Raw genomic sequence first — 20,033 nt, forward strand, 5'->3', positions numbered from 1 at the left:
GTGCCTGTTAATGTCAGGCCCTATTCCAGATGCTGGGTGAGTGGTACTAGGCAGCCAGAGCCCTGGGCCTCCTGGAGCTCAGGCTCTTGTGAGGTGAGTTGAAGAACTGGACGTGAGCCTGCTGCCTTCTGGTGTCAAGTCTAGACACAAAGCGAACTGCCTTGTTTTGCAGGGAGTGGGCAGCTGGTCGGTCTCTGTGCTCAGTGGTGCACTTTCTTTTTTCTTTTGAAGGTCGCCTGGTAGGTGCTCTGGATGCAGTGCTGGATTCCAATGCACGGGTCGCTCCATTTCGAATTCTGCTTCAAGTGCCTGGGTCCCAGGTTTATTCTCCCATAGCATGTGGTGAGTTACTGAGTGGATCAGACGTTTACTGGGCCATAGCCACTGGTGAGTTTTGTTCCAGTTGGAACATTCCAAACCTTAAGGTCTAAGCATGCTGACTATCTGCATGTTGGTGAAGCTTGAAGGTAACTCCTTTTAGAAACTCATCTGCTTTTATGAGTTCTTTTTTTTTTTTTTTTTTTTTTCTTTTCTTTTCTTTTTTTTCACCCATCAAAAACACATAAAGGCTACAAGCTTGGGCACCTTAGCTTGGGCATGCCAGGCTTTTGCGTGGTGTGCTGTTCCAGGGTGCTGTATATTGTTGAGTATGAATGGAACCCTTTTTTCCTGAATCTTGTTTCTGACATAACGAATGCCTTCCTGGGCAAGTGCACCTATCGTAATGGTACAAGGCATGGGGGTGGGGGGGCGACTGAGGGCTGTGTCTGACTTAGGGTAGTCTTCACCCCCTTGTTCCATGTTTGTGCCGCATTACTGGACTGCTGCGCCCCACGGGAATTTTGCAATCCCCCCCCCCTCCCCCCGTCCTCTTCTTCTGGGATTTCAGTCCTCCTGCACCGTCTAATGCTCTACTTGCCTCTCCAGCACCTCTGGGGCTGGGAATCAATCATTACATCTGAGAAGCCCCTTCTATTAAAAAACTAAAGCAAGATGTGTCTTTTTAACCACATGAGTCATAAATGTTCACCTTCTTGAAATTAAATTGGTAAGAGAGAAAGAAAAGGAAATCTTCTGTACCCCTTTATCAAAGTGCTGGTCTCTCTTCTGAGCACATGTGCTAATACACACAGAAGCTTCTAGTTTGGGTTTCGAATGGTAAACACGATGCATGTTCAGTATAATCCATTAACCTTTGACAAGTTCAAAGAAGAAAATGTCTCTCGCCTCACATCCTAGCCACCCAAAGCAACCTCTGGCCACACTGGGTTCACCTCATTGAGACCACTTTATACTGTATTTAGGACAGGTACAACAATAGTTTTGAAGATGGTCAGAAGTACCTTTGTAAAAATGCAATCTATCTGACAATGCTGTTTTATAATAAAAGTGTTATGTTTTTACTTGATTTCAATAAACAAGAAGCTGAAGTAAAACCAGAGAAACTTCAAAAATGTTTCCTTAACGTGAGAGCTTATTTTCTAAAAGGTTCATCTAAGACTAAGGGAAGAGATTTGTGAAAGTATCACAGGGTTAGGATTGTGGCTTTTTAAAGCAGTGTTGCAACTCTGACCATGTGTGTTGACTCCCCAGCCTGGAAGACAAGGATGCCAGCCTTCATATGCTCCAGCCTTCATATGCTCCCCCCTTTCTCTCCAGCCTTTCATTTAAAAACGTGTTACTATTAACTTGACGTTGTAATTTTCATTCTGTCTGCCACCATGCTGTCCTCCGTTCTTTGGCTTTGTCCTGTATTTAAATTGATCTAATGCTTTTACTCAGGTAGGGCTTTCCTAATATCGAATCTTTAATTTTGGCTCATCTCTTGATTGACTAGATTACAGTTTTCTTACCTCAGTTATGTCTCACATTTGTAAGTATCTGTCCCTTGGCTTTGGACTTGAATGATAATTCGGCTGGGTATGATCGTCTCCAGCCATCTAGAGTATAGTGGCCATTGCTCCAGAGTCTTCCTATATTTAAAGAGGCAATGGGAGAAATCTTAGGGTGGCCTTTTTTTCCCCTCTCCTTTTTGTCCCCTTGTGGGCGATGTGCTTTTTTGCACCTGTAACTGTCTAACCCTTGAAGTTAAGTAGTTTAGTAACTTCCTTGGTTACTGCTTTGAGCACATTGTCAGGAACTTGATGTGCTCTTTTAGTATGTAGATTGAAGGGCCCCTGGCTCAGGTGGTTAAGTGTTCAACTTGGCTCAGTTCGTGAGTTTGAGCCCTGTGTTGGGCTCTGTGCTGACAGCTCAGAGCCTAGAGCCTGCTTCAGATTCTGTGTCTCTGTCTCTCTTTTCCCCTACCCTGCTCAAGCTCTTTCTCTCAAAAATAAAAATAAAAACATTAAAAAAATATGTAGATTGAGGGGCGCCTGGGTGGCTCAGTCGGTTAAGCATCTGACTTCAGCTCAGGTCATGATATCACGGTCTGTGAGTTCGAACCCCGCTCTGTGCTGACAGCTCTGTACTGACAGCTCAGAGTCTGCAGCTTGCTTCAGATTCTGTGTCTCCCTCTCTTTGCCTCTCCCCAACTCATGCTCTCTCTCAAAACTAAATTAAAAATTTGAAAAAAAATTTAAAAAATATGTAGATTGATTTCTTTAATCACTTCAGGAAATTTTCTTCTTTATATGTATTTTTAAAAATGTATTTTATGTTCCATTTATTGGAATCCCTGCCTCAAAGATCCTTTATGTTGGAAAGCTATTGTCTACTTTTCATTCCTGTTTTTCTTGATTTGTCTTTTCAACTTGTATCCTCTGTGCTGTTCATAATCCTTTCCAACAAGTTCATAATTCTGTTTTCAGCCCTGGATCCCACACTTTGCTTAACTTCCTCCTCCTCTTGCTGTGTTTTTATTTATTTTTTATTTTTTTAGTGTTTATTTTTGAGAGAGAGAGAGAGAGAGAGCGAGCGAGCATGAATGGGGGAGGAGCAGAGAGAGAGGAAGACATAGAATCCAAAGCAGGCTCCAGGCTCTGAGCTGTCCACATACAGCCTGACACAGGGCTCTAACCCACAAACTGTGAGATCATGACCTGAGCCGAAGTCGGACGCTTAGCTGACTAAGCCACCCAGGCGCCCCTTGCTATGTTGTTTTGATCATGATTTTCTTAGGTGTCTGCTCGCCCTTTCATGTGTAATTTCATCATCTCATCTTCATGCTCTTGTTTTACTGAAGTCATGTTCTTAACTGTCTTGGACTATGAAGCATTTGTGAGAATTTCCCTTTCTTCTTTGAGGGTTCCGTGTTTTTTTTTTTTTTCCTAGGGCACAGTCTCTGTCTTTTGAACACTTTCTGTTCATCTGTTCATGCTCTTTTGCTGTCAGATGTTGGCTTGGTTGCTGTGCTGTTCCTCTGCATCCCTGGACATGCTCATGCTTGGACATGGTTAGCTAAGATTGACACTGTTATTTGTACCAATGTTGTATGACTTTCTGACTGGTATTTAGGGGACAGAGCAGAGAGGACAGGTGTGCTGCTGGGCAGGATGTGGGATGTGAGGCCGCAGGATCCTCTGACTTTCTCCAGTTTCTTTTTGGTCTCTTTCCTCTCACTCTGCCCCAAGCCAAAGAGTTGGTCTTGCTCTGGATTTAGAGCTGTTTATGGGAACCTCTGGAGTTTGTCTCCTCACTAGGCTGGCTTCTGGGGAGTCTGTGGAGCAGGGACCCTGCTTAGATCCTGCATCTCTGTAGCCTGGGAGGTCTACAGTAGCCATCTGGGGCTCCCGGAGCACTTTCAGACCACAGTGAGTAGATGGTGGCACAGTACTCAGCCTTATGGCTGTGGCCTAATTTACTCATCCAGTCCTTTATTAGATACTTAATTGATTCTGATGTTTCAGCATTTTCAAAACTTAAATGAACATCCATACACTTAAATATTTCAGGATGCTTCTTCATCCTCAAAGTCCATTCACGTGAAATGTTGGGTGACTGTCACGTACCAGACATGTGCTTGGTGTCAGGGTTCCTTGGTGAGTGTGTGAGGGGAGTTTTCCTCCACCTGGAGTTAGAGGGCCCTGGGGGATACAAAGAGCAACCTGGAAGTGGCAGGTCCAGCAGGCCCGAGGATTAGGAAGGTGAGAGGTGGCAAGGCCCTTGACGAGCACATAGTAAGGAAGTTCTGTGTCAGGGGCATGTACTTTCTAAGGCCATCTGTACATATATTTGCCAAGCTGCATGCTGTAAAGGTTGTAGCAGCTTACGCTTGCTTCCCCTACACCCCGTCTACCACTGGCAGTGTAGTTCCGAGCAGGTTGAATTCCTAGAACATTCTTTCTCTTGAGCCAGGATCTCAAGGATCTGCTTTTTTTAGTCTCCACTTGGCTGAGTATTTGCCTTGGACCTGACCCATGGCAGGTCTACAGATGCTTCATGTTCTTGTGCTGTATTGCCCACAGAATGTCCCCTGTGTAAGCAGCGGTTCTTTCCAGTGCTGCTTTTCTTGGGTTAGGGAAGAGAGAACGGGGAGGGGCTTGGGCTTGTGGTATTGATTTAGATACTTAGGCCTCTTCTGGGAGTTATGTGGGCATCCTGCACTGTGATATTGACTCAACCATATTTAATATTTTATTGTGTCTTGAGCATTGAGAAAGGATCCCTGCCCAGGGTTTTAAGTCTCAGATAAAGCACAAACAAGAACTGTAGGAAGGGCCTGGGCGGCACCAGGACGTGGGCAGGGACAGGAAGAGTGGCCTGCAAGAACGATTTATATCTTCATTTGATTTCGGCTGTTTGCACGGCAGGATGGGGAGACATAGGAGAGCTTTTGAGAATAATTTTTTTCTTCTATTTGCTTTTAAGCAGAGGTAGAAGAGCTAGGTAGAGAATGCCATGGGTGAGCAATATTATTTGGCAGCAGATCTGTGGATGATTGTGGTTAAAAGAGATAAGCAATAAGTTGTTACTATTTTTTAACTGACATGCCATGAATTTCAAGGCTTTATGGACTTTACTGGCCTCGCTGGATAAAAGACACATGATGAGAGTGAGCACTTGTTTAGAAGAGGGTGAGGAGGACTATGCCCTGTCTTTCAGGTTGGAGCTCAGATGCCCCCTCCGAGAGACCCCACACACACCCCCTGCCAACCGCTCCCCCCACTCTGCCGGTGGAACCCCTCCAGCACTTACCTGTGCTGTCACTCAACTTTCTTTGTTGTCTACCTCTCTAATGAAAATAAAAGTTTTCTCAGAGTCCTGCTCACCACTAACCCTCCAGTGTCCAGGGTAGATAGAGCCTGGTATTAAGCAAATAGTAGTAGGTGTGCAAATAAGCCAAAGCAGTCAAGTAGGGACTCTGGCTTTAGGGATGAGTAAGTAGTCGGTTACTCAGAAAAGGTGATGGGTTCAGCACGTCAGTGTCCTGTATGTGAGGAGTGAGAGAGGGGGCATGAGGTCACAAACAAGACTTCTCGGCCCTTTCTGAGAAGCCACAGCAGGGAAATTCTATGGCTGGGTGAGGGCCTGGGTCAGGAGCTCTGTACTGAGCCACCAGCACCATTGACAGTAGAAAAACTTGCGAAAGAGGGATCTTGCTTTCTTTAAAAACAGAAAGAAAGAAAGAGAAGGAAAGAAAGAAGAGAAGAAAGAAGGCATTTTTTTTTTTTACTGTGGTAAAACATATATAACCTAAAATTTGCCATCTTCACCATTTTTAAGTGCACAGTTCAGTGGCATTAAGTACGTTCACATTGTTGTGCAACCATCTCCACTGTCCATTTCCAGAAATTCTTCATCTTCCCAAGCTGAAACTCTGTCCATTAAGCATGACCTCCCCATTCCTCTCTCCCTGCCAGCCCCCTCCCCAATACACTATACTTTCTGTCTCTGTGAGTTTGACTACTCTAGGTTCCTCATATAAGTGGAATCATACAGTATTTGTGTTTTTGTAACTGGTTTATTTCGCTTAGCATAGTGTCCTCAGGGTTCATCCATGTTGCAGCAGGTGTCAGAATTTCCTTTTTTTTTTTTTTTTTTATGACCGAGTAACCTTCTATTGCATGTCTACTTTCCCTTTGATATTGGATATAATGATTGGTGCATGAGTAGAAAGCAAGGACGTGGTGTGGGGAACCAGGAGAGTCAATTCCCGGAGCCAATTCCCGGACCGGGTTGGGGCAGGAGGGAAGAGTAGGGGGAGGAGATGAGAGGTCTAGGGCTCCAGCCTGGGGTGGGCCAGCTTCTGACTGAATTGACACCTAAGCATGAAGAGCTCATGGGGACCCTGGAAGAGCAAGGAGACTTTGTTGGGGTTTCTCATCTGATGTCTCAGCCTGTGCTTTATCCTGCAGTTGAAAAGTCCAGGCCATGCCTGGCTGTGAGTTAGCGATTTATCATTTCGTGTTCCTGTTAGTAGGTGGCTCTCTGTGCTATTGCTGTGCCAAGTTTTCACCTTTCTAGTAAGGTCTAGGCCCATGGTTTTGAGGGAAAGGGAGAGCAGGAAAATGGGGGAAAGGTAAGTAGGTGGGCATGACGATGCCATGACACATCTTAACACCAGTAGAGTACAGAGATTTTCAAGCAGACCAGGGCGAGGTGCCCACCTGGGTGGGCAGAGGCATACCTGCATCTTGAGAGGGAGTAAGTGGGTAGTTTGAAAAAACTTAGTTAATATTTTCAATTTGGAAAATGAAAAAAAAAATACAAGACTTTGAAATTTCCAAGTTCCATTAAAGGAAGCTGTGGTAGTGTTGCTAACAAAATATGTGGCATAGGTTTTTAAAAATTGAGAATCACAGCAGTTAGGCTTTCCAGCTTAAAAAATACTTTCCTTTCACACACTTTCCTTATTTGTTCCTTTTAACAACGTATAGGTATGTATAATTGCTGACTTTGGAGAGGGAGGAAGCAAGGCCTAAGTTGCTTAGTAAGTTGCCAGGGCCACATCTTGCATCGAGTGCCTCACTGGGTAGCTCAGGCACAGGTCCTTCTAGAACGTTCTCTTCAAGTGTTCATTCTGATGTTTCTTATCTCTGCCCTTGACCGTGGCTGGCGTTTTAGTTTCTTGTATTCTGCATCACTGTTTGCTTTGTCTTTGGAGAGAGAATTTTATTACAGGAGGAAATGTTCCAGGGTGGATCAGATTAGTGTCTTGGTTAACTTGGTGCCAGGGCAGCAAAGGAAGTGCCAGCCAGATCTTTTTTCAAGAACAGAACTCACTGTGCACTTCAAGGAAAAACTGAGAGGCAGCCCTGCAGGAGGAAAGTAAGAACTTTTTTTGGGGTGCGCACTCTGAGGTCACTCAATGTGAGTTGTCACATTTGTTTTTAGTTGCTTGGGATTTCCTTCAATAATACTAACTGGCGTTTTCCGTGTAGGATTTACACTCGGAAATGGCTGAGACATGCCATGGCTAATGCTTCTTTTCATTTGGGGAGTTTCTGTCACCAGGGTCCTACTGGTTTAAATAATTTTGCTTATGCTCAAATAATTAAACTCACTGAAGATGTTTGTCCATGAGGGATGTTGCTTATAATTATTTTTAAAAGCAAGAAAATCCTGAGTGTAACTTTTAGACTTAGTAAATTGAAGGTCAAAAGTCCTATTTAAAAAACCCATGCTTTTAACCTGGGTAGACACTTGCAGACCACACTGTCTTGCGTTCTCCAGGTAGCCATGGCCCCCTGCCTCTCTTGCAACAGGCCCTGTTTCTCCCACTTGAAATAATTCTTCCCCATGAAGTCTGTCCTTACCTAAGTCCTGATTTGTTGCTGGACGTAGTTCAGAATAGATATGACCTGCATTGAATCTGTTTTCTTGCTCTGTTTTCACTTCTGATTTTACAAAATACTCTTCCTCAGGTGTGGAGGTCAGTTTATCCAAGTTGATGACTTGTTTTTGTTAAAAAGAGATTTTAAAGTGTTTCTCATTGTGAGGATTTTCAAACATACCCCAGAGGAGTGAGGACATTATAATTACATCCTCCAGGCCCATGCGTGGGGATCAGAACACAGGTGCATTCGGGTCATGGTTTTCCCCACTTTGCTTTATTTCTTATTCTCTGCCTTCTCCTCACCCCTCTGATGTGTATTTTAAAGCAAATCCTAGAAATTGGTGTTTCACCTCTACATATTTTAGTAGAGATCTTTGAATCTATGGCCATTTTTTTGCCCCTACAGTGGCATCGTTAAACTCGTGGAGTTAACTGGGACTCTCTGATGTCATGTGTACTCTCCATCCCAAGGCTGCATGTCTGCTTAAAGAGTCTTTCATATAGGTCTGGATGGTTCTAATCCACATTCAAGAGGGACCACACACTTCACTGGGTGGTTGTGTCTCTTGTCTCCTTTAGTCGGGAAACCCTCCCCCACCCTGCTTTTTTCCCCCAAGTCATTGACTTGGTGAAGAAATTGGGTCAGTTTTTACATAGAATGTCGTGTATGCTACGCTTCTGTTTATAGGGCTCACCTCCTTGTATGTCCCCCAGACTGGGGGGTACTTGGAAACGTTCAGTTAAATTCAGGTTTAGTGTCTTTAAATTTTATTTATTATTATTATTTTATTTTATTTTTTAGAGAGAAAGTACGAGTGGGGGAGAGGGGCAGAGGGAGGGAGAGAGAGAATCTCAAGCAGGCTCCACACCCAGTTCAGAGCCAATGAGGGTCTCCATGTCACGACCATGAGATCACGACCTGAACTGAAATAGAGTTGGACTGATTAACCAACTGGGCCATCCAGATGCCCCCAACAGTTTTAAAAAAAAAGATACCTGATAGGTGGTTCCACATCTTTTATACCATGTCCTCTCAGCAGGCATGTATCCCCTGCATGTCCTACTCTTAGTGATGCTTAGACCAGCTAATGAGTTCAGGTGCCCCTTTTCATTGCCTTCTTCCCCTTCAACCTTTCATCTAGTGGTTTCACCTGTTGTAAACACCTGCCCAATTAACTTTTTCTCTACATGTCATAAAGTGGTGATTCCTACCCCCCTAACTCAATTTGTGCTTTCACAGCCCTGAGCTTCAGCTTGACTGTGTAGAAGAGCTTTAATTCCTTAACTGGGGTTACTTGGTCACCCTGAGATGTGGTACATTCAGAAAAGAGGGGAGGAGAATGCTGATGTTGGTGCTTTACTTGCCTATTAGCGTGAGGAGTGGGTGCCCCGGTGATCTGCAGTGGTGACAGTGAATTGTTTCAGGTTTTTCCTTCTTCCCACCCTCTCCCTTTTTAGTATCGTTTTAAAGTTTAAAGTGCTCCTCACTCCCAATATTTTATCATGAAAATTTTCAAAGTACAGGAAGTTGGGAGGATTGTACAGTGCACAGTAGACGCCAGGAGTTTTTATACATCCAGTGTGCATCTGTTAATTGTAGTCCTTTGTCATGCTCAGATTGTGCTTGTCAGGCTCATCTGCCTCTTGGAGCCCTTTCCTGTGGCTTCCGGCACGTGGTCCTGCTCCCAGTCACCTTTGAGTGCTTCTTTGTTTTCTGACCAGTGAGATGTTAAAGGTTCATCTTGTGCATTTTTATTCCTCTTGTGTGGATCCACCATTTTTCCAGTAGCCCTTGGTTCCTTTTAGTGGAGAACGGTATATAGGGGCCACAGTCTGGTGTAGGGTCCTTCATTGTTACTGGGTTGCCACTGCTTCTAAGGCTTTTCAAATAAGCATGAGCTAAGAAGTGTGTGTTATGAAAAAGCAACATAAATCGTGAGTTCATATTTAAAAAAAAATTTTAGGTTTATTTATTTTATAAGAGAGAAAGAGTGTGAGCAGGGAAGGGGCTGAGGGAGAAAGGGGGAGAGGGAGAATCCCAAACAGGCTCTACACTGTCATTGCAGACCCTGATGTGGGGTTCGAACCTACAAACTTGTGAGATCATGACCTGAGCCAAAATCAAGAGTTGGATCTTAACCAGCTGAGCCACTCAGGCACCCCAATTATGAGTCCATATTAATTTTCTAATTCAACTGTAAAACTGCATAGTTATAACTTAGCTTTGATTTTATATTTTTCTCTTATACATTGAAAATCTTGATTTCTAACAATACATAATTTTCTGACTATCTCACATCTACATCCACATACATATTATTTCTAAATAATACCAATATTAACAATAAGAGTGCCGAATGAAATTTAAGGTTTTGCAGCTCTGTTTGGCCTTAGAATATATTTAATTATGGATGTATAGTCAACATTGTTTAAAATACCTATTTTCTCTGTGTAATCATTTCAATAACCTGATAAGTCTATCCATTTACTTAAATTAGGGATTACTTTTTTCCTTTATTGGTTTAACCTTAAAAAAAAAAAAAAAGGAAAACTCTTTTATGATTCCTTAATCAAACCTATAAAATCTGTAAACAAGATATGTGTAAAGGAGCCAGGCTTTCACTGCTGTCCCCTCCCTGCCTCCTTCCCTCTGCTATTAGGAAACCTGTCTTTTTCTGACTTAGGTTTCTACTGTTTTGTTTTACAAATATACGATACATTCTCCCACCCTGTTTTTACAAAGGTCACACATACTATGTTCTGTCCCTTGCCCTTGTTCACTTAGGGACATATCCTGGAAATCATTCTATATCAGAGAGCAGAGATTATCTTCTCCTTTGTTTTGTCTTTCATTTTGTAGGAGTACCATAGTTTATTCAGCCTGTTCCCTAATGAAGGCCATTTGTGGTGTTTTCATCCCTGGCCATGGCAACGTCTCAGTGAGTAACCTGGCAAATAGTTTTGTACCTTTACTGCTGAATCATAGGGCTAGATCACCCTTTCAATCTCGCAATCCCATCTCTAGTAAATGAATATGAAGCTTTGTTTAGATATTACTAAATTCCCCTCCCTCCCTTAGATTTGTGCATTGGAAAACATTACCATCAGCAATGGATGAAAGTACCTGCTTTCCCAGATTTCGTCATTGGATCTCTTGTCAAACCTCTGGCTTTCTGTCAGCCTCATAGGTGTTTCTGCATATTTCTCATTTGCTGTCCTTTTATTATGAGGACGTTGAGTGTTTTTCACGTTTAGGGCTGTTTTCAGAAACTCCTTGTTCTTATCCTCTGCTTTTTTCTTCCCCTTAATTTTTAGGCATTGTCTCTGTATTAGGAATATTAGTCCTGGGGCGCCTGGGTGGCTCAGTCGGTTGAGCGTCCGACTTCGGCTCAGGTCACGATCTCGCGGTTCGTGAGTTCGAGCCCCGCGTCGGGCTCTGGGCTGATGGCTCAGAGCCTGGAGCCTGCTTCCGATTCTGTGTCTCCCTCTCTCTCTGACCCTCCCCCGTTCATGCTCTGTCTCTCTCTGTCCCAAAAATAAATAAACGTTAAAAAAAAAAAAAAAAAAAGGAATATTAGTCCTTTATCTGGGAAATGAAATTACAAAAATCTTTTTCCAGTTTGTCACATCCTTTAGTGGCTTTGCATTTGATGTGTTTTACCTCCTAGAGGTTTTTTTAATGTAGTGGGATTTAGAATGCCTTTCTTTTATACTTTATGATTTTGAGGCATGGTTAGGAAGGTTTTATTATTCCCAAGTTATACATGAATTCACTAATTTTTTTCAAGTACTTGTAAATTAACTTTTTTTTTAAATTAATACTTTTAAAGCTGTTCTTCTATGTCTTCTGGCTTGCATTGTTTCTGACAAATCTATTGTCATTCTTTGTTGCTCTATAATTATTGTCTTTTTTTCTTCTTTATCACTGGCTTTCAGCAGTTGCAATAGATATGCATTTATGTGATTTTCTGGATGCTTTTTCTGCTTCGGGTTTGTTGAGATACTTGGATCTGTGTGTTTATAGTGTTCATCAAATTGGAAAAGAATTTTAGCTGTTTTTTCCAATATATACATATTTTTCTGTTCTCTGGCCTCTGTTCTCCCCCCCCCCCCTTCCCCCTGGGACTCCAATTAGTAGACTGCTTGCTGCTGTTCCACAGCTCACTGATGCTCTGTTATTTCTCTTGTTAATCCCTTTCCTTCTGCTTTTCATTTTAGTTTTTAATCACTATGTCCTCGTTCCCTACTCTTTTTTTTTTCCTGTAATGTGTAGTTTACTTTTAATCCCATTCGTGTATTTCTGATTTTAGACACTGTTTTTCCATCCCTAAAAGTTTGATTTGGTTCTTTCTCTATATCTTTCATGTGGTCTCTCACCATCCTCATGCTTTCCTCTGCTTTTTGAATATTTGGAGTATATTTATAATGGCTGTTTCTATCCTTGTCTACAGATTATTTTATCTATGTCCTTTCTGGTTCCATTTCTATTGATTTTTTTTTTCCTTTGGTTAATGATCAAATTTTCTTACTCCTTTGCTTCTAATTCTGAGAAGTGTTTCTAATGGCACTAATACAAGGACATTTTAATGACGGTTTCAGTTGCAAATTAAAAATATTTTACTTTCAGTGTCAGGGAGGTTGGTCTTTTCACTTATTGCAAATACTTTTAGGGACTTAATATGAAGGCAGAAAAGGTCAAGGAAATTACGTAAAAGTATTTAAAACTTATTTTCTTAAGCAACATAGATGTGTATGTGTGAAAATACTGTCAGTCATGATGACGTGATGTTGATATTGGGCTTTCACAGGTTTCTGTAAAGATGCTGCTTCAGGCGTGGATTAGATGTTAGAATATCCACTTGAAGAATGTGAGGTTTCTGAAAATTAAAGGCTTTGGTTCAACCCTCTCCCCTGCTCATTTGTGATTTTTACTCAAATGCTGTTTTTGAGTTACTCTGTATACGATGTGTTACATGAAATTGAGAAATGGTAGTGTTGCTTTTAATTAGCCCCTTTATGGTCCATATGGCTTTTAGTCCAGGCATTTGATGGTAGATATTTAGTGTTTGGACAATAGAGAAATGTACTATTTCAAAGGAACAGATCTGAGCTATGCACATGGAATGCCCATTCATTGTAAATTAGGATTTCGATGGCCACGAAAGACCCTTAATTCATTTGGGTAGTTATTAAGCAGAGAGAAACAGTTGCTTTTTAAAACTGAAGCTTGGGTCATGTTATTTATGGCTGTGTTCGTGCAGAAGCTGTAGGTATAGACAATGAGATGCTTGTTTTATTTCCTGAAAACCTCCCTGGAGAAAACCTAGGCGAATAAATACTGTGTGTGAGTTTGAAAGTGACTCAGCTCTTGGGAACTGCCCACCCAGCTCCCCAGGCTCCCATCTCCACTGTGTGTTACGATAGAGTGAGGCCTTAGGAGCCCGGAGACGTGGCCTTGAGCTTGGCTCTTCTCTGCCCTGAGTTTTCTTACCCAGAAAATAATACCACCTACCTTGTGCTATTTTTATTAAGATAAACAATGTCAAGTGTATGACATATCTACAAAATGCCTGGGAACATGCTAAGAATTCAGAAAATGTCCTGTGTCTACCACCTACGGCTGTTCTGCCTTAGAGTTGGTAATTTATAAATCATCATGGTTGTTTGATCTGTGCCTAATTGGGGCTTCTAATCCTGGATTTTAGTTTTGCATCAGCATTTATAAATCTGATTTGAGTTCTTGTGTGGGTAATGTTTACGATCCTCTGAACTTTAATTTTCTTGGGAAATAGAAGTCTTATTTTGTCTTAATAAAACAGGGTATAATTTTGCCATTTGGACTTCTGTTAAAATCCACAGTATTCCTATAAAGTGTGGTTTTAAACAGCTATATTGGCCTCCTAGGGCTGCCACAGACTGGGTGGCTTAAACACCAATATTTATTGGTTCTCAGTGCTGGAGGCTGGAGGTCCATGATCCAGGAGCTGGCGGGATTGGTTGTTCCTGAAGCCCTTCCCCTTGGCTTGCAGATGGCTGCCTTCTCCCTATATCCTCACATGGTCATTCCTGGTGTCTCTTTCTCTTCTTTTTTTTTTTAAAGTGGACTTTTTTTTTTTTTTAAAGTTTGTTTATTTACTTGGCAGGGGGAGGGGCAGAGGGCGGAGATAAGGAATCCCAAAGCAGGCTCCATGCTGACAGTGGGGCTGACAATGCTGGGCTCAAACTCACGAAACCATGAGATCATGGCCTGAACTGAAATCAAGAGTTGGACGTTTAACCAACTGAGCCGCCCAGGTGCCCCCCTTCCTCTTCTCAAAAGGGCACTGAGTTCTCTCCAACCCAGGCGCCACCCTTATGACCTCATTTAACCTTAATGACCTCCTTCAAGTCCCTGTCTGCAAATATGGTCATTTTAGGGGGTTAGGGCTTCAGCATATGCATTTGTCTGGGGCAAGGGATACACTTCAATCCAGAACAACTCTCCTCCGTCTTGGTTTTGGAAGACCTGTAGCAGAAGCAGTGGGAATATTGCTATGTTGTTCATTTGTAGACTTTTTATCATTCTGCCTCTTCAGTGGTGACACTTTCTCATGTTCTTATTTTTCTCTTTGCATTTCCTGCCACTCGTATGTCTGTGATGTGGTGGCTTTCCAACTTTTTTTTTTTTTTTTTAATGTTTACTTATCCTTGAGGGGGCAGAGGAGCAGAGAGAGAGGGGGACAGAGGTTCCAAAGCGGGCTCTGCACTGACAGCAGAGAGCCTGATGCCGGGCTCGACCTCACAAACCGTGAAATCGTGACCTGAGCCGAAGTCGGATGCTTATTAGACTGAGCCACCTAGGTGCCCCTCCAACATTTTTTGAGCATGACTCACAGACAGAAAAATATTTATGTATGTGTACTTACCTCTAACAAATACTTTACAATCAGTGGTTGCCCTTATAAAGTGACACATATTCTCTTTTTCATTTTTTCAAAAGCTATTTTCTGTTGGGTTACTTTGTGTAATTTGGGAAGACTGGCTACAGCATCGATTCAGAACTTTGGTGTGTGAGCTCTGTTAGTGACTTTCCTTTTTAGTCCTTTGGGGCCGAGGACATGCAGTTGGTTTGCACTGATTTATAGTATTTTGGAAGCCTATCATAAGACTTCCCTGCAGAGGAAATTATAGTTTGGAAAATTTCCCTGCCATTTGGCAACTTTTGTAGGAAATGGAAGACAGTAGGGTGGAAAAGTTTCATCATATTGATTGTCTTGGCCAGGAGAGACATACAGCTATATCTTCTATTCAACAACAGGGCAGATTGTAATGAAATCTAACTGTGGCTCAGTGACAGATTTTTGTATTTTTATGTGCCTATTTTCTCTCTCAAGGTGTAGGCTTGGTTTTATTTTAGAATTATCTTTCCCTGTCATAAGCTTCTCCCCGTAGGTAGAAGACTCTTTTAAAGAATAGAGGCGTACATTTTTATGACTTTGTCTCAATTCTTAATTCCATGTGCTACACTGTTGGGGCTTGATTATAGTTTTATTCATGGTGTCTGCGGTTATCAGTTGAGGACAACCTCCTTGTTTAGCTGTTAACAATTAACTGTGCTGGACCTGTGAGCTTAATGGGATAAATGAAAACCTGTTTCATGTCATCCAGGAAGGAAGATGCATTCAGGAAATTGGAAAGACTCTTAAGTACAAACACAAAATGGTTTTTTTGTTTTTGTTTTTGTTTTTTTTTTAAGTGTCAGGCCAGAGGAAGTAATGGACCTAAAGATTATGTAAATGTTACTTTGAAATTGATGGGTTGCTTGGGTGGCTCAGTCAGTTAAGCATCCAACTTCTGCTCAGGTCATGATCTCGTGGTTTGTGGGTTCAAGCCCCGTGTCGGGCTCTGTGCTGACAGCTCAGAGCCTGGAGCCTGCTTTGGATTCTGTGTCTCCCTCTCTCTCTGCCCCTCCCCACTCGCACTTTGTCTCTCTCTCTCTCTCTCTCAAAAATAAATAAACATTAAAAAAATTAAAAAAAAAAAGAAATTGAAATGTAGCTTGTTAGGGGAGGGCCCCAGAGTACTTCAGGGTTGTAGAGAATGAGTTCATACCCTGCTCTTGCCTTTCATTCTGTATATTTGACCTCGGAGAGGTGCTTGAGCCACCATTTCCTCATTCAGTCTTCATTACACAGCAGTGACCTAGTCCCTGGAACAGAAAGGTCGCAAAGGTGAGTCTTCTCCTTTCTCTTGTTCTTCCTCATTCCGCTAAGGTCTGTCTTCCTTCCTTCCTTACTTCCTTCCTTCCTTCCTTCCAAGAAAGAAGTTCTCATACTCAAAAGATTGGTGACCAATAAAGATAATTTTTCCCATTTATTCTTTGCTTTTATTAAAAATACCCTGACCAGGGCGCCTGGGTGGCTCAGTCAGTCAAGCATCCAACTCTTGATTTCAGCTAAGGTCATGAGTTCGAGCCCCACATCAGGCTCTGTGCTGACAGTGCAGAGCCTGCTTGGGATTCTCTCTGACTCTCTTTCTCTCTGTCCCTCCCCTGCGCGCGCGCGCTCTCTCTCTCTCTGTCTCTCTCAAAAATAAATAAGCTTTAAAGAAAAAATATTCTGACCAGTTGGTTTTATTATAATAGATAATAAAGGACAAAGACCTAGAAAGAGTAAACCTTAAAGAGAAGGGCAGAGGCCCAGGCATCCCCAAGGCACCTGTGCAAGTTTATTGGCTTCAGTGAAGACCGAAGGACTCTCTCTCAATGGTGTGATGTACTGTCTGCCAGCTAGGAAGACACCATTGCTGACCCACAGATTTAGGAGATGTTTTTTGTGACTAACACCTACACGGTTGCTATTGGAGGATGCTAAATGACAGATATTGAAGCCAAAGGTGGGCAAAACTGACGTCTGCCTGAAGCGCCTCAGTACTGAATGTGAGGAACCACACAGACAGTGTGGGGCCGGAGTTCAGCTAGACAACATTTAGAAGCTTCACGAGAGTCATGCTGTGAAACGTGGAACCGCTTGGTTTGATTTTGTTTTAAAAGGATCTATCCCCCTTGTAAGAGGAATGGAGAGCCTGAGGGGCCAGGGGTTCCCACCACAAGGGCCCCCTGGATGGGAGGGGGATGGAGAGTCAGAGGATCCTGACCATGCCTGCCCAGAGCTGGCTCTCCTAAACCCCACCTTAAAGAGCAAGACTGGGGTGGGGGGGGGCGCTGACGGAAGGCTGGGCAGATCACTGGTTGGTGTGCCCTGGATGATGTCTCCCTCCCCCATGTTCATACATTGAAGCCTCAGCCGCCAATGTGATAGTATTTGGAGGTTGGACCTCAGGAGCTAATTAGGTTTAGAGAAGGTCCGCAGGGTGGGGCCCCCATGATGGGATTCCTTATAGGAAGAGGAAGAGAGACCAGAGCGCTCTTTTCCTTATGAAGAATTCTCTTCGATTGCTCTGATGACTCCTTCCCAAGGAGACATCCTAACACAGATGTTCTTGATACTCACTGACCCCAAGTGCACAAGTCTGGAGTGAGTTCTCTGGCATTCTATGCCTGAGGTTTTCCTAAGATCCCTACGTGCATCTATAACTCTACAGCGAGGAAGGCTGCAAACAGCATTCACAAAGTTTGGTGTCAACAAAATGCCTATCTGGCTTTTGTGAAGTGGCATGTGGCTCTTTTGACCACTGTGCCTTACACATCGGCAAGCTTATTCTGCGCTGGTGTTTGGTAGCCCTTAACCTTTGAAGTTAGAGTATCTCGTGCTTCCCATTTGGGAAATATGATCCTCTTAGCTGGGCGTTGTATCTGTTTACTTTCTACACACACCTGATGCACATGTGCCTTTTCTTGTCCAGGACCATGCTTGCTTCAAGTCAGGGGACTTTTTGGAGCACGTGTTGTGTGCCAGGTCCTTCACTAGGAGCTGTCATGGTCACCGTATCAAGGTGCTCGTTGTCTAATGGAGAGTACTAAGAGGCTCCTTGAGAGGAAATACTAAAATAACTAAGCTTTTTGGTAACAGTGTTGCCTAATGCTTCAGTAATGGAGTGTTGTTTTTTTTTTAATTGACTTTGAAAGAAATTAACTTGCTATATAGGACTTAACTTTCTGTGTTTTTTAGCATGCATTATACAACCTCTTTTTATGAATGTTCTTAATGGATATGGTTGTGAATGATACGAAGTATAGATGGGTAAACCTGGAGATTTCCTAGGTTGTTGCTGTATTTAATGGTGCCTGTTGCAAGTGGCGACACCCTTGGGCAACCTGCAGCGCTTTCTCAAGAGGCTCTTTCCTCTGTGAACCTGGGCTGAGGTCCCTCTTGAGGGATCCCTGTTCACACAAGGTAAATAAACCATGTGAGACTGTTCAGAATTGGCCTGCTTCCTGGGGCTTGTTTCCCCCAGAATGGCTGCGTAATTATAAATGTTTCCATCCCTTGAGTGGATGTGGTAGGAAGTCCATGCATCAGTGAGGCTGGCAGGAATGTCCGCATAGCAATCCCAAGAGTGACCTGATTGGTCACCTGGCTCATCCATGTGGCAGTGGACAGGTGTTTGCAAATCCCAGTGCTGTGGTGAGGGAGACCGTGTCTCCGAAGGAGGGGGCCTTCCAAGTCTGCTGTGGCCCAGGATGTGAGAAACCGAGGTGTTTTAATAACAAACACAGCATTCATAATATTTGGCAAATGAGTTCATGTGCTAGGAGTTACTTTTAACCTTAGCATCTTTCTCTGTTCTAATCCAGGTGCAACATTAGAGGAAATAAACCAGCACTGGGACTGGCTGGAGCAAAATCTCCTCCATACTTTGTCGGTCTTTGATAATAAAGATGACATTGCCAGCTTTGTCAAAGGGAAGGTAAAGGTAGGTCCTTTGATTGAAATGCTTCTCCTCATTTCCCCGTCTTTCTTACAAACTTCCATATAATGTTTTGGCCATTGTAGCGTTTTTGACCAGGTTTGAAGTTTTCTCCACTGTAACTGAACATCTTAGCTTTTAATACACAGTCAAAGGAGTTAGACTTGTCACCTGTCAAACTTTGCAGACAGTTGGGCAAAATACACCTGAAATTTAAAGATCCACACATCATTCTCAGGCCTAAGTTTTTGTTAACCTTTACAAAAAGTGAAAGGTCCTCTTTTGTCTCAGGAAAAAAAAATGCTATGATTTATGTATTTGCAGAGCAAAAAATATTATTTGACTCCTTTTTTTTTAATGTTTATTGTTGAGAGAGAGATAGAGTGTGAGCAGGAGAGGGGTGGAGAGAGAGGAGACACAGAATCTGAAGCAGGCTCCAGGCTCTGAGCTGTCAGCAGAGAGCCTGATGTGGGGCTCGAACCCTCAAACCAAGAGATCGTGACCTGAGCTGAAGTCGGATACTTAATTGACTGAGCCACCCAGATTCCCCTGTTATTTGATTCCTTAAATTAGCTGTTCCCTCCTTTTTGCAGTTGTGACAGCTTGTCACTGTATTTTGTTGGACCTGGCACTTTCCTCTTCCTCAAAGTGGCTGTTTGTTTTTGAAATATGTTAATTAAATGGAATTAAAACCAATTATATTTTGAGAAGCAAGAGAGGAATATTTTGGGAGGTATCTGTTAATATCTCCTGTAAGTTATATTTTCTATAACTGTCATTGCAATAACATGATTGGTAACCAATGTTTTTTAAAAGATTTTTTTTTTAACGTTTATTTATTTTTGAGACAGAGAGAGACAGAGCATGAACGGGGGAGGGTCAGAGAGAGAGGGAGACACAGAATCTGAAACAGGCTCCAGGCTCTGAGCCGTCAGCACAGAGCCCGACGCGGGGCTCGAACTCACGGACCGCGAGATCATGACTTGAGCCGAAGTCGGCCGCTTAACCGACCGAGCCACCCAGGCGCCCCGGTAACCAATGTTTTAAAAGCCCTATCACGTAGGGGTGCCTGAGTGGCTTAGTGGGTTGTCTAACTTTGGCTTAGATCATGATCTCACGGTTCATGAGTTCGAGCCCCACATCAGGCTCTGTGCTGACAGCTCAGAGCCTGGAGCCTGCTTCAGTTTCTGTGTCTCCCTCTCTCCCTGCCCCTCCCCTCCTCCACTCACACTCTGTCTCTCTCTCAAAAATAAACATTAAAAAAACATAAATAAAAGCCCTCTCAGGCAGGGAGAGACTGTTTCTCATTCTGAGGTTATCTCTTATTAAACATTTTAACATGTTAGCCTGTAATAGTTTTCCTCCTTGAGGGTAAAATATCCCAGACCATTGATTTTGTTTTGTTTTGTTTTGTTTTGTTTTCTCTTCAAAAATTTGTCTTTTTAACACCCTGAGTGCTTCAGCTTTT

At 42.8% G+C, this 20,033-nt stretch overlaps 1 protein-coding gene across 5 annotated transcripts in view; it reads left to right on the top strand.

Annotated features, from left to right (window-relative positions):
- TBC1D8 (TBC1 domain family member 8) overlaps positions 1-20,033 on the top strand; it is a 111,599-nt gene that overhangs the window by 40,726 nt on the left and 50,840 nt on the right. For 3 of the 5 annotated variants that reach the window (XM_049651357.1, XM_049651353.1, XM_049651354.1), the window contains exons 2-3: positions 232-387; positions 18,453-18,571. In XM_049651357.1, coding sequence (XP_049507314.1) covers positions 232-387; positions 18,453-18,571 — 275 coding nt within the window. The remainder of the gene's footprint in view (positions 1-231; positions 388-18,452; positions 18,572-20,033) is intronic. The other 2 variants (XM_049651355.1, XM_049651356.1) reach the window with 1 other exon arrangement.

The sequence above is a fragment of the Panthera uncia genome, assembly GCF_023721935.1.
Source record: "Panthera uncia isolate 11264 chromosome A3 unlocalized genomic scaffold, Puncia_PCG_1.0 HiC_scaffold_11, whole genome shotgun sequence".
In the NCBI taxonomy this organism is placed as follows: Eukaryota; Metazoa; Chordata; class Mammalia; order Carnivora; family Felidae; genus Panthera; species Panthera uncia.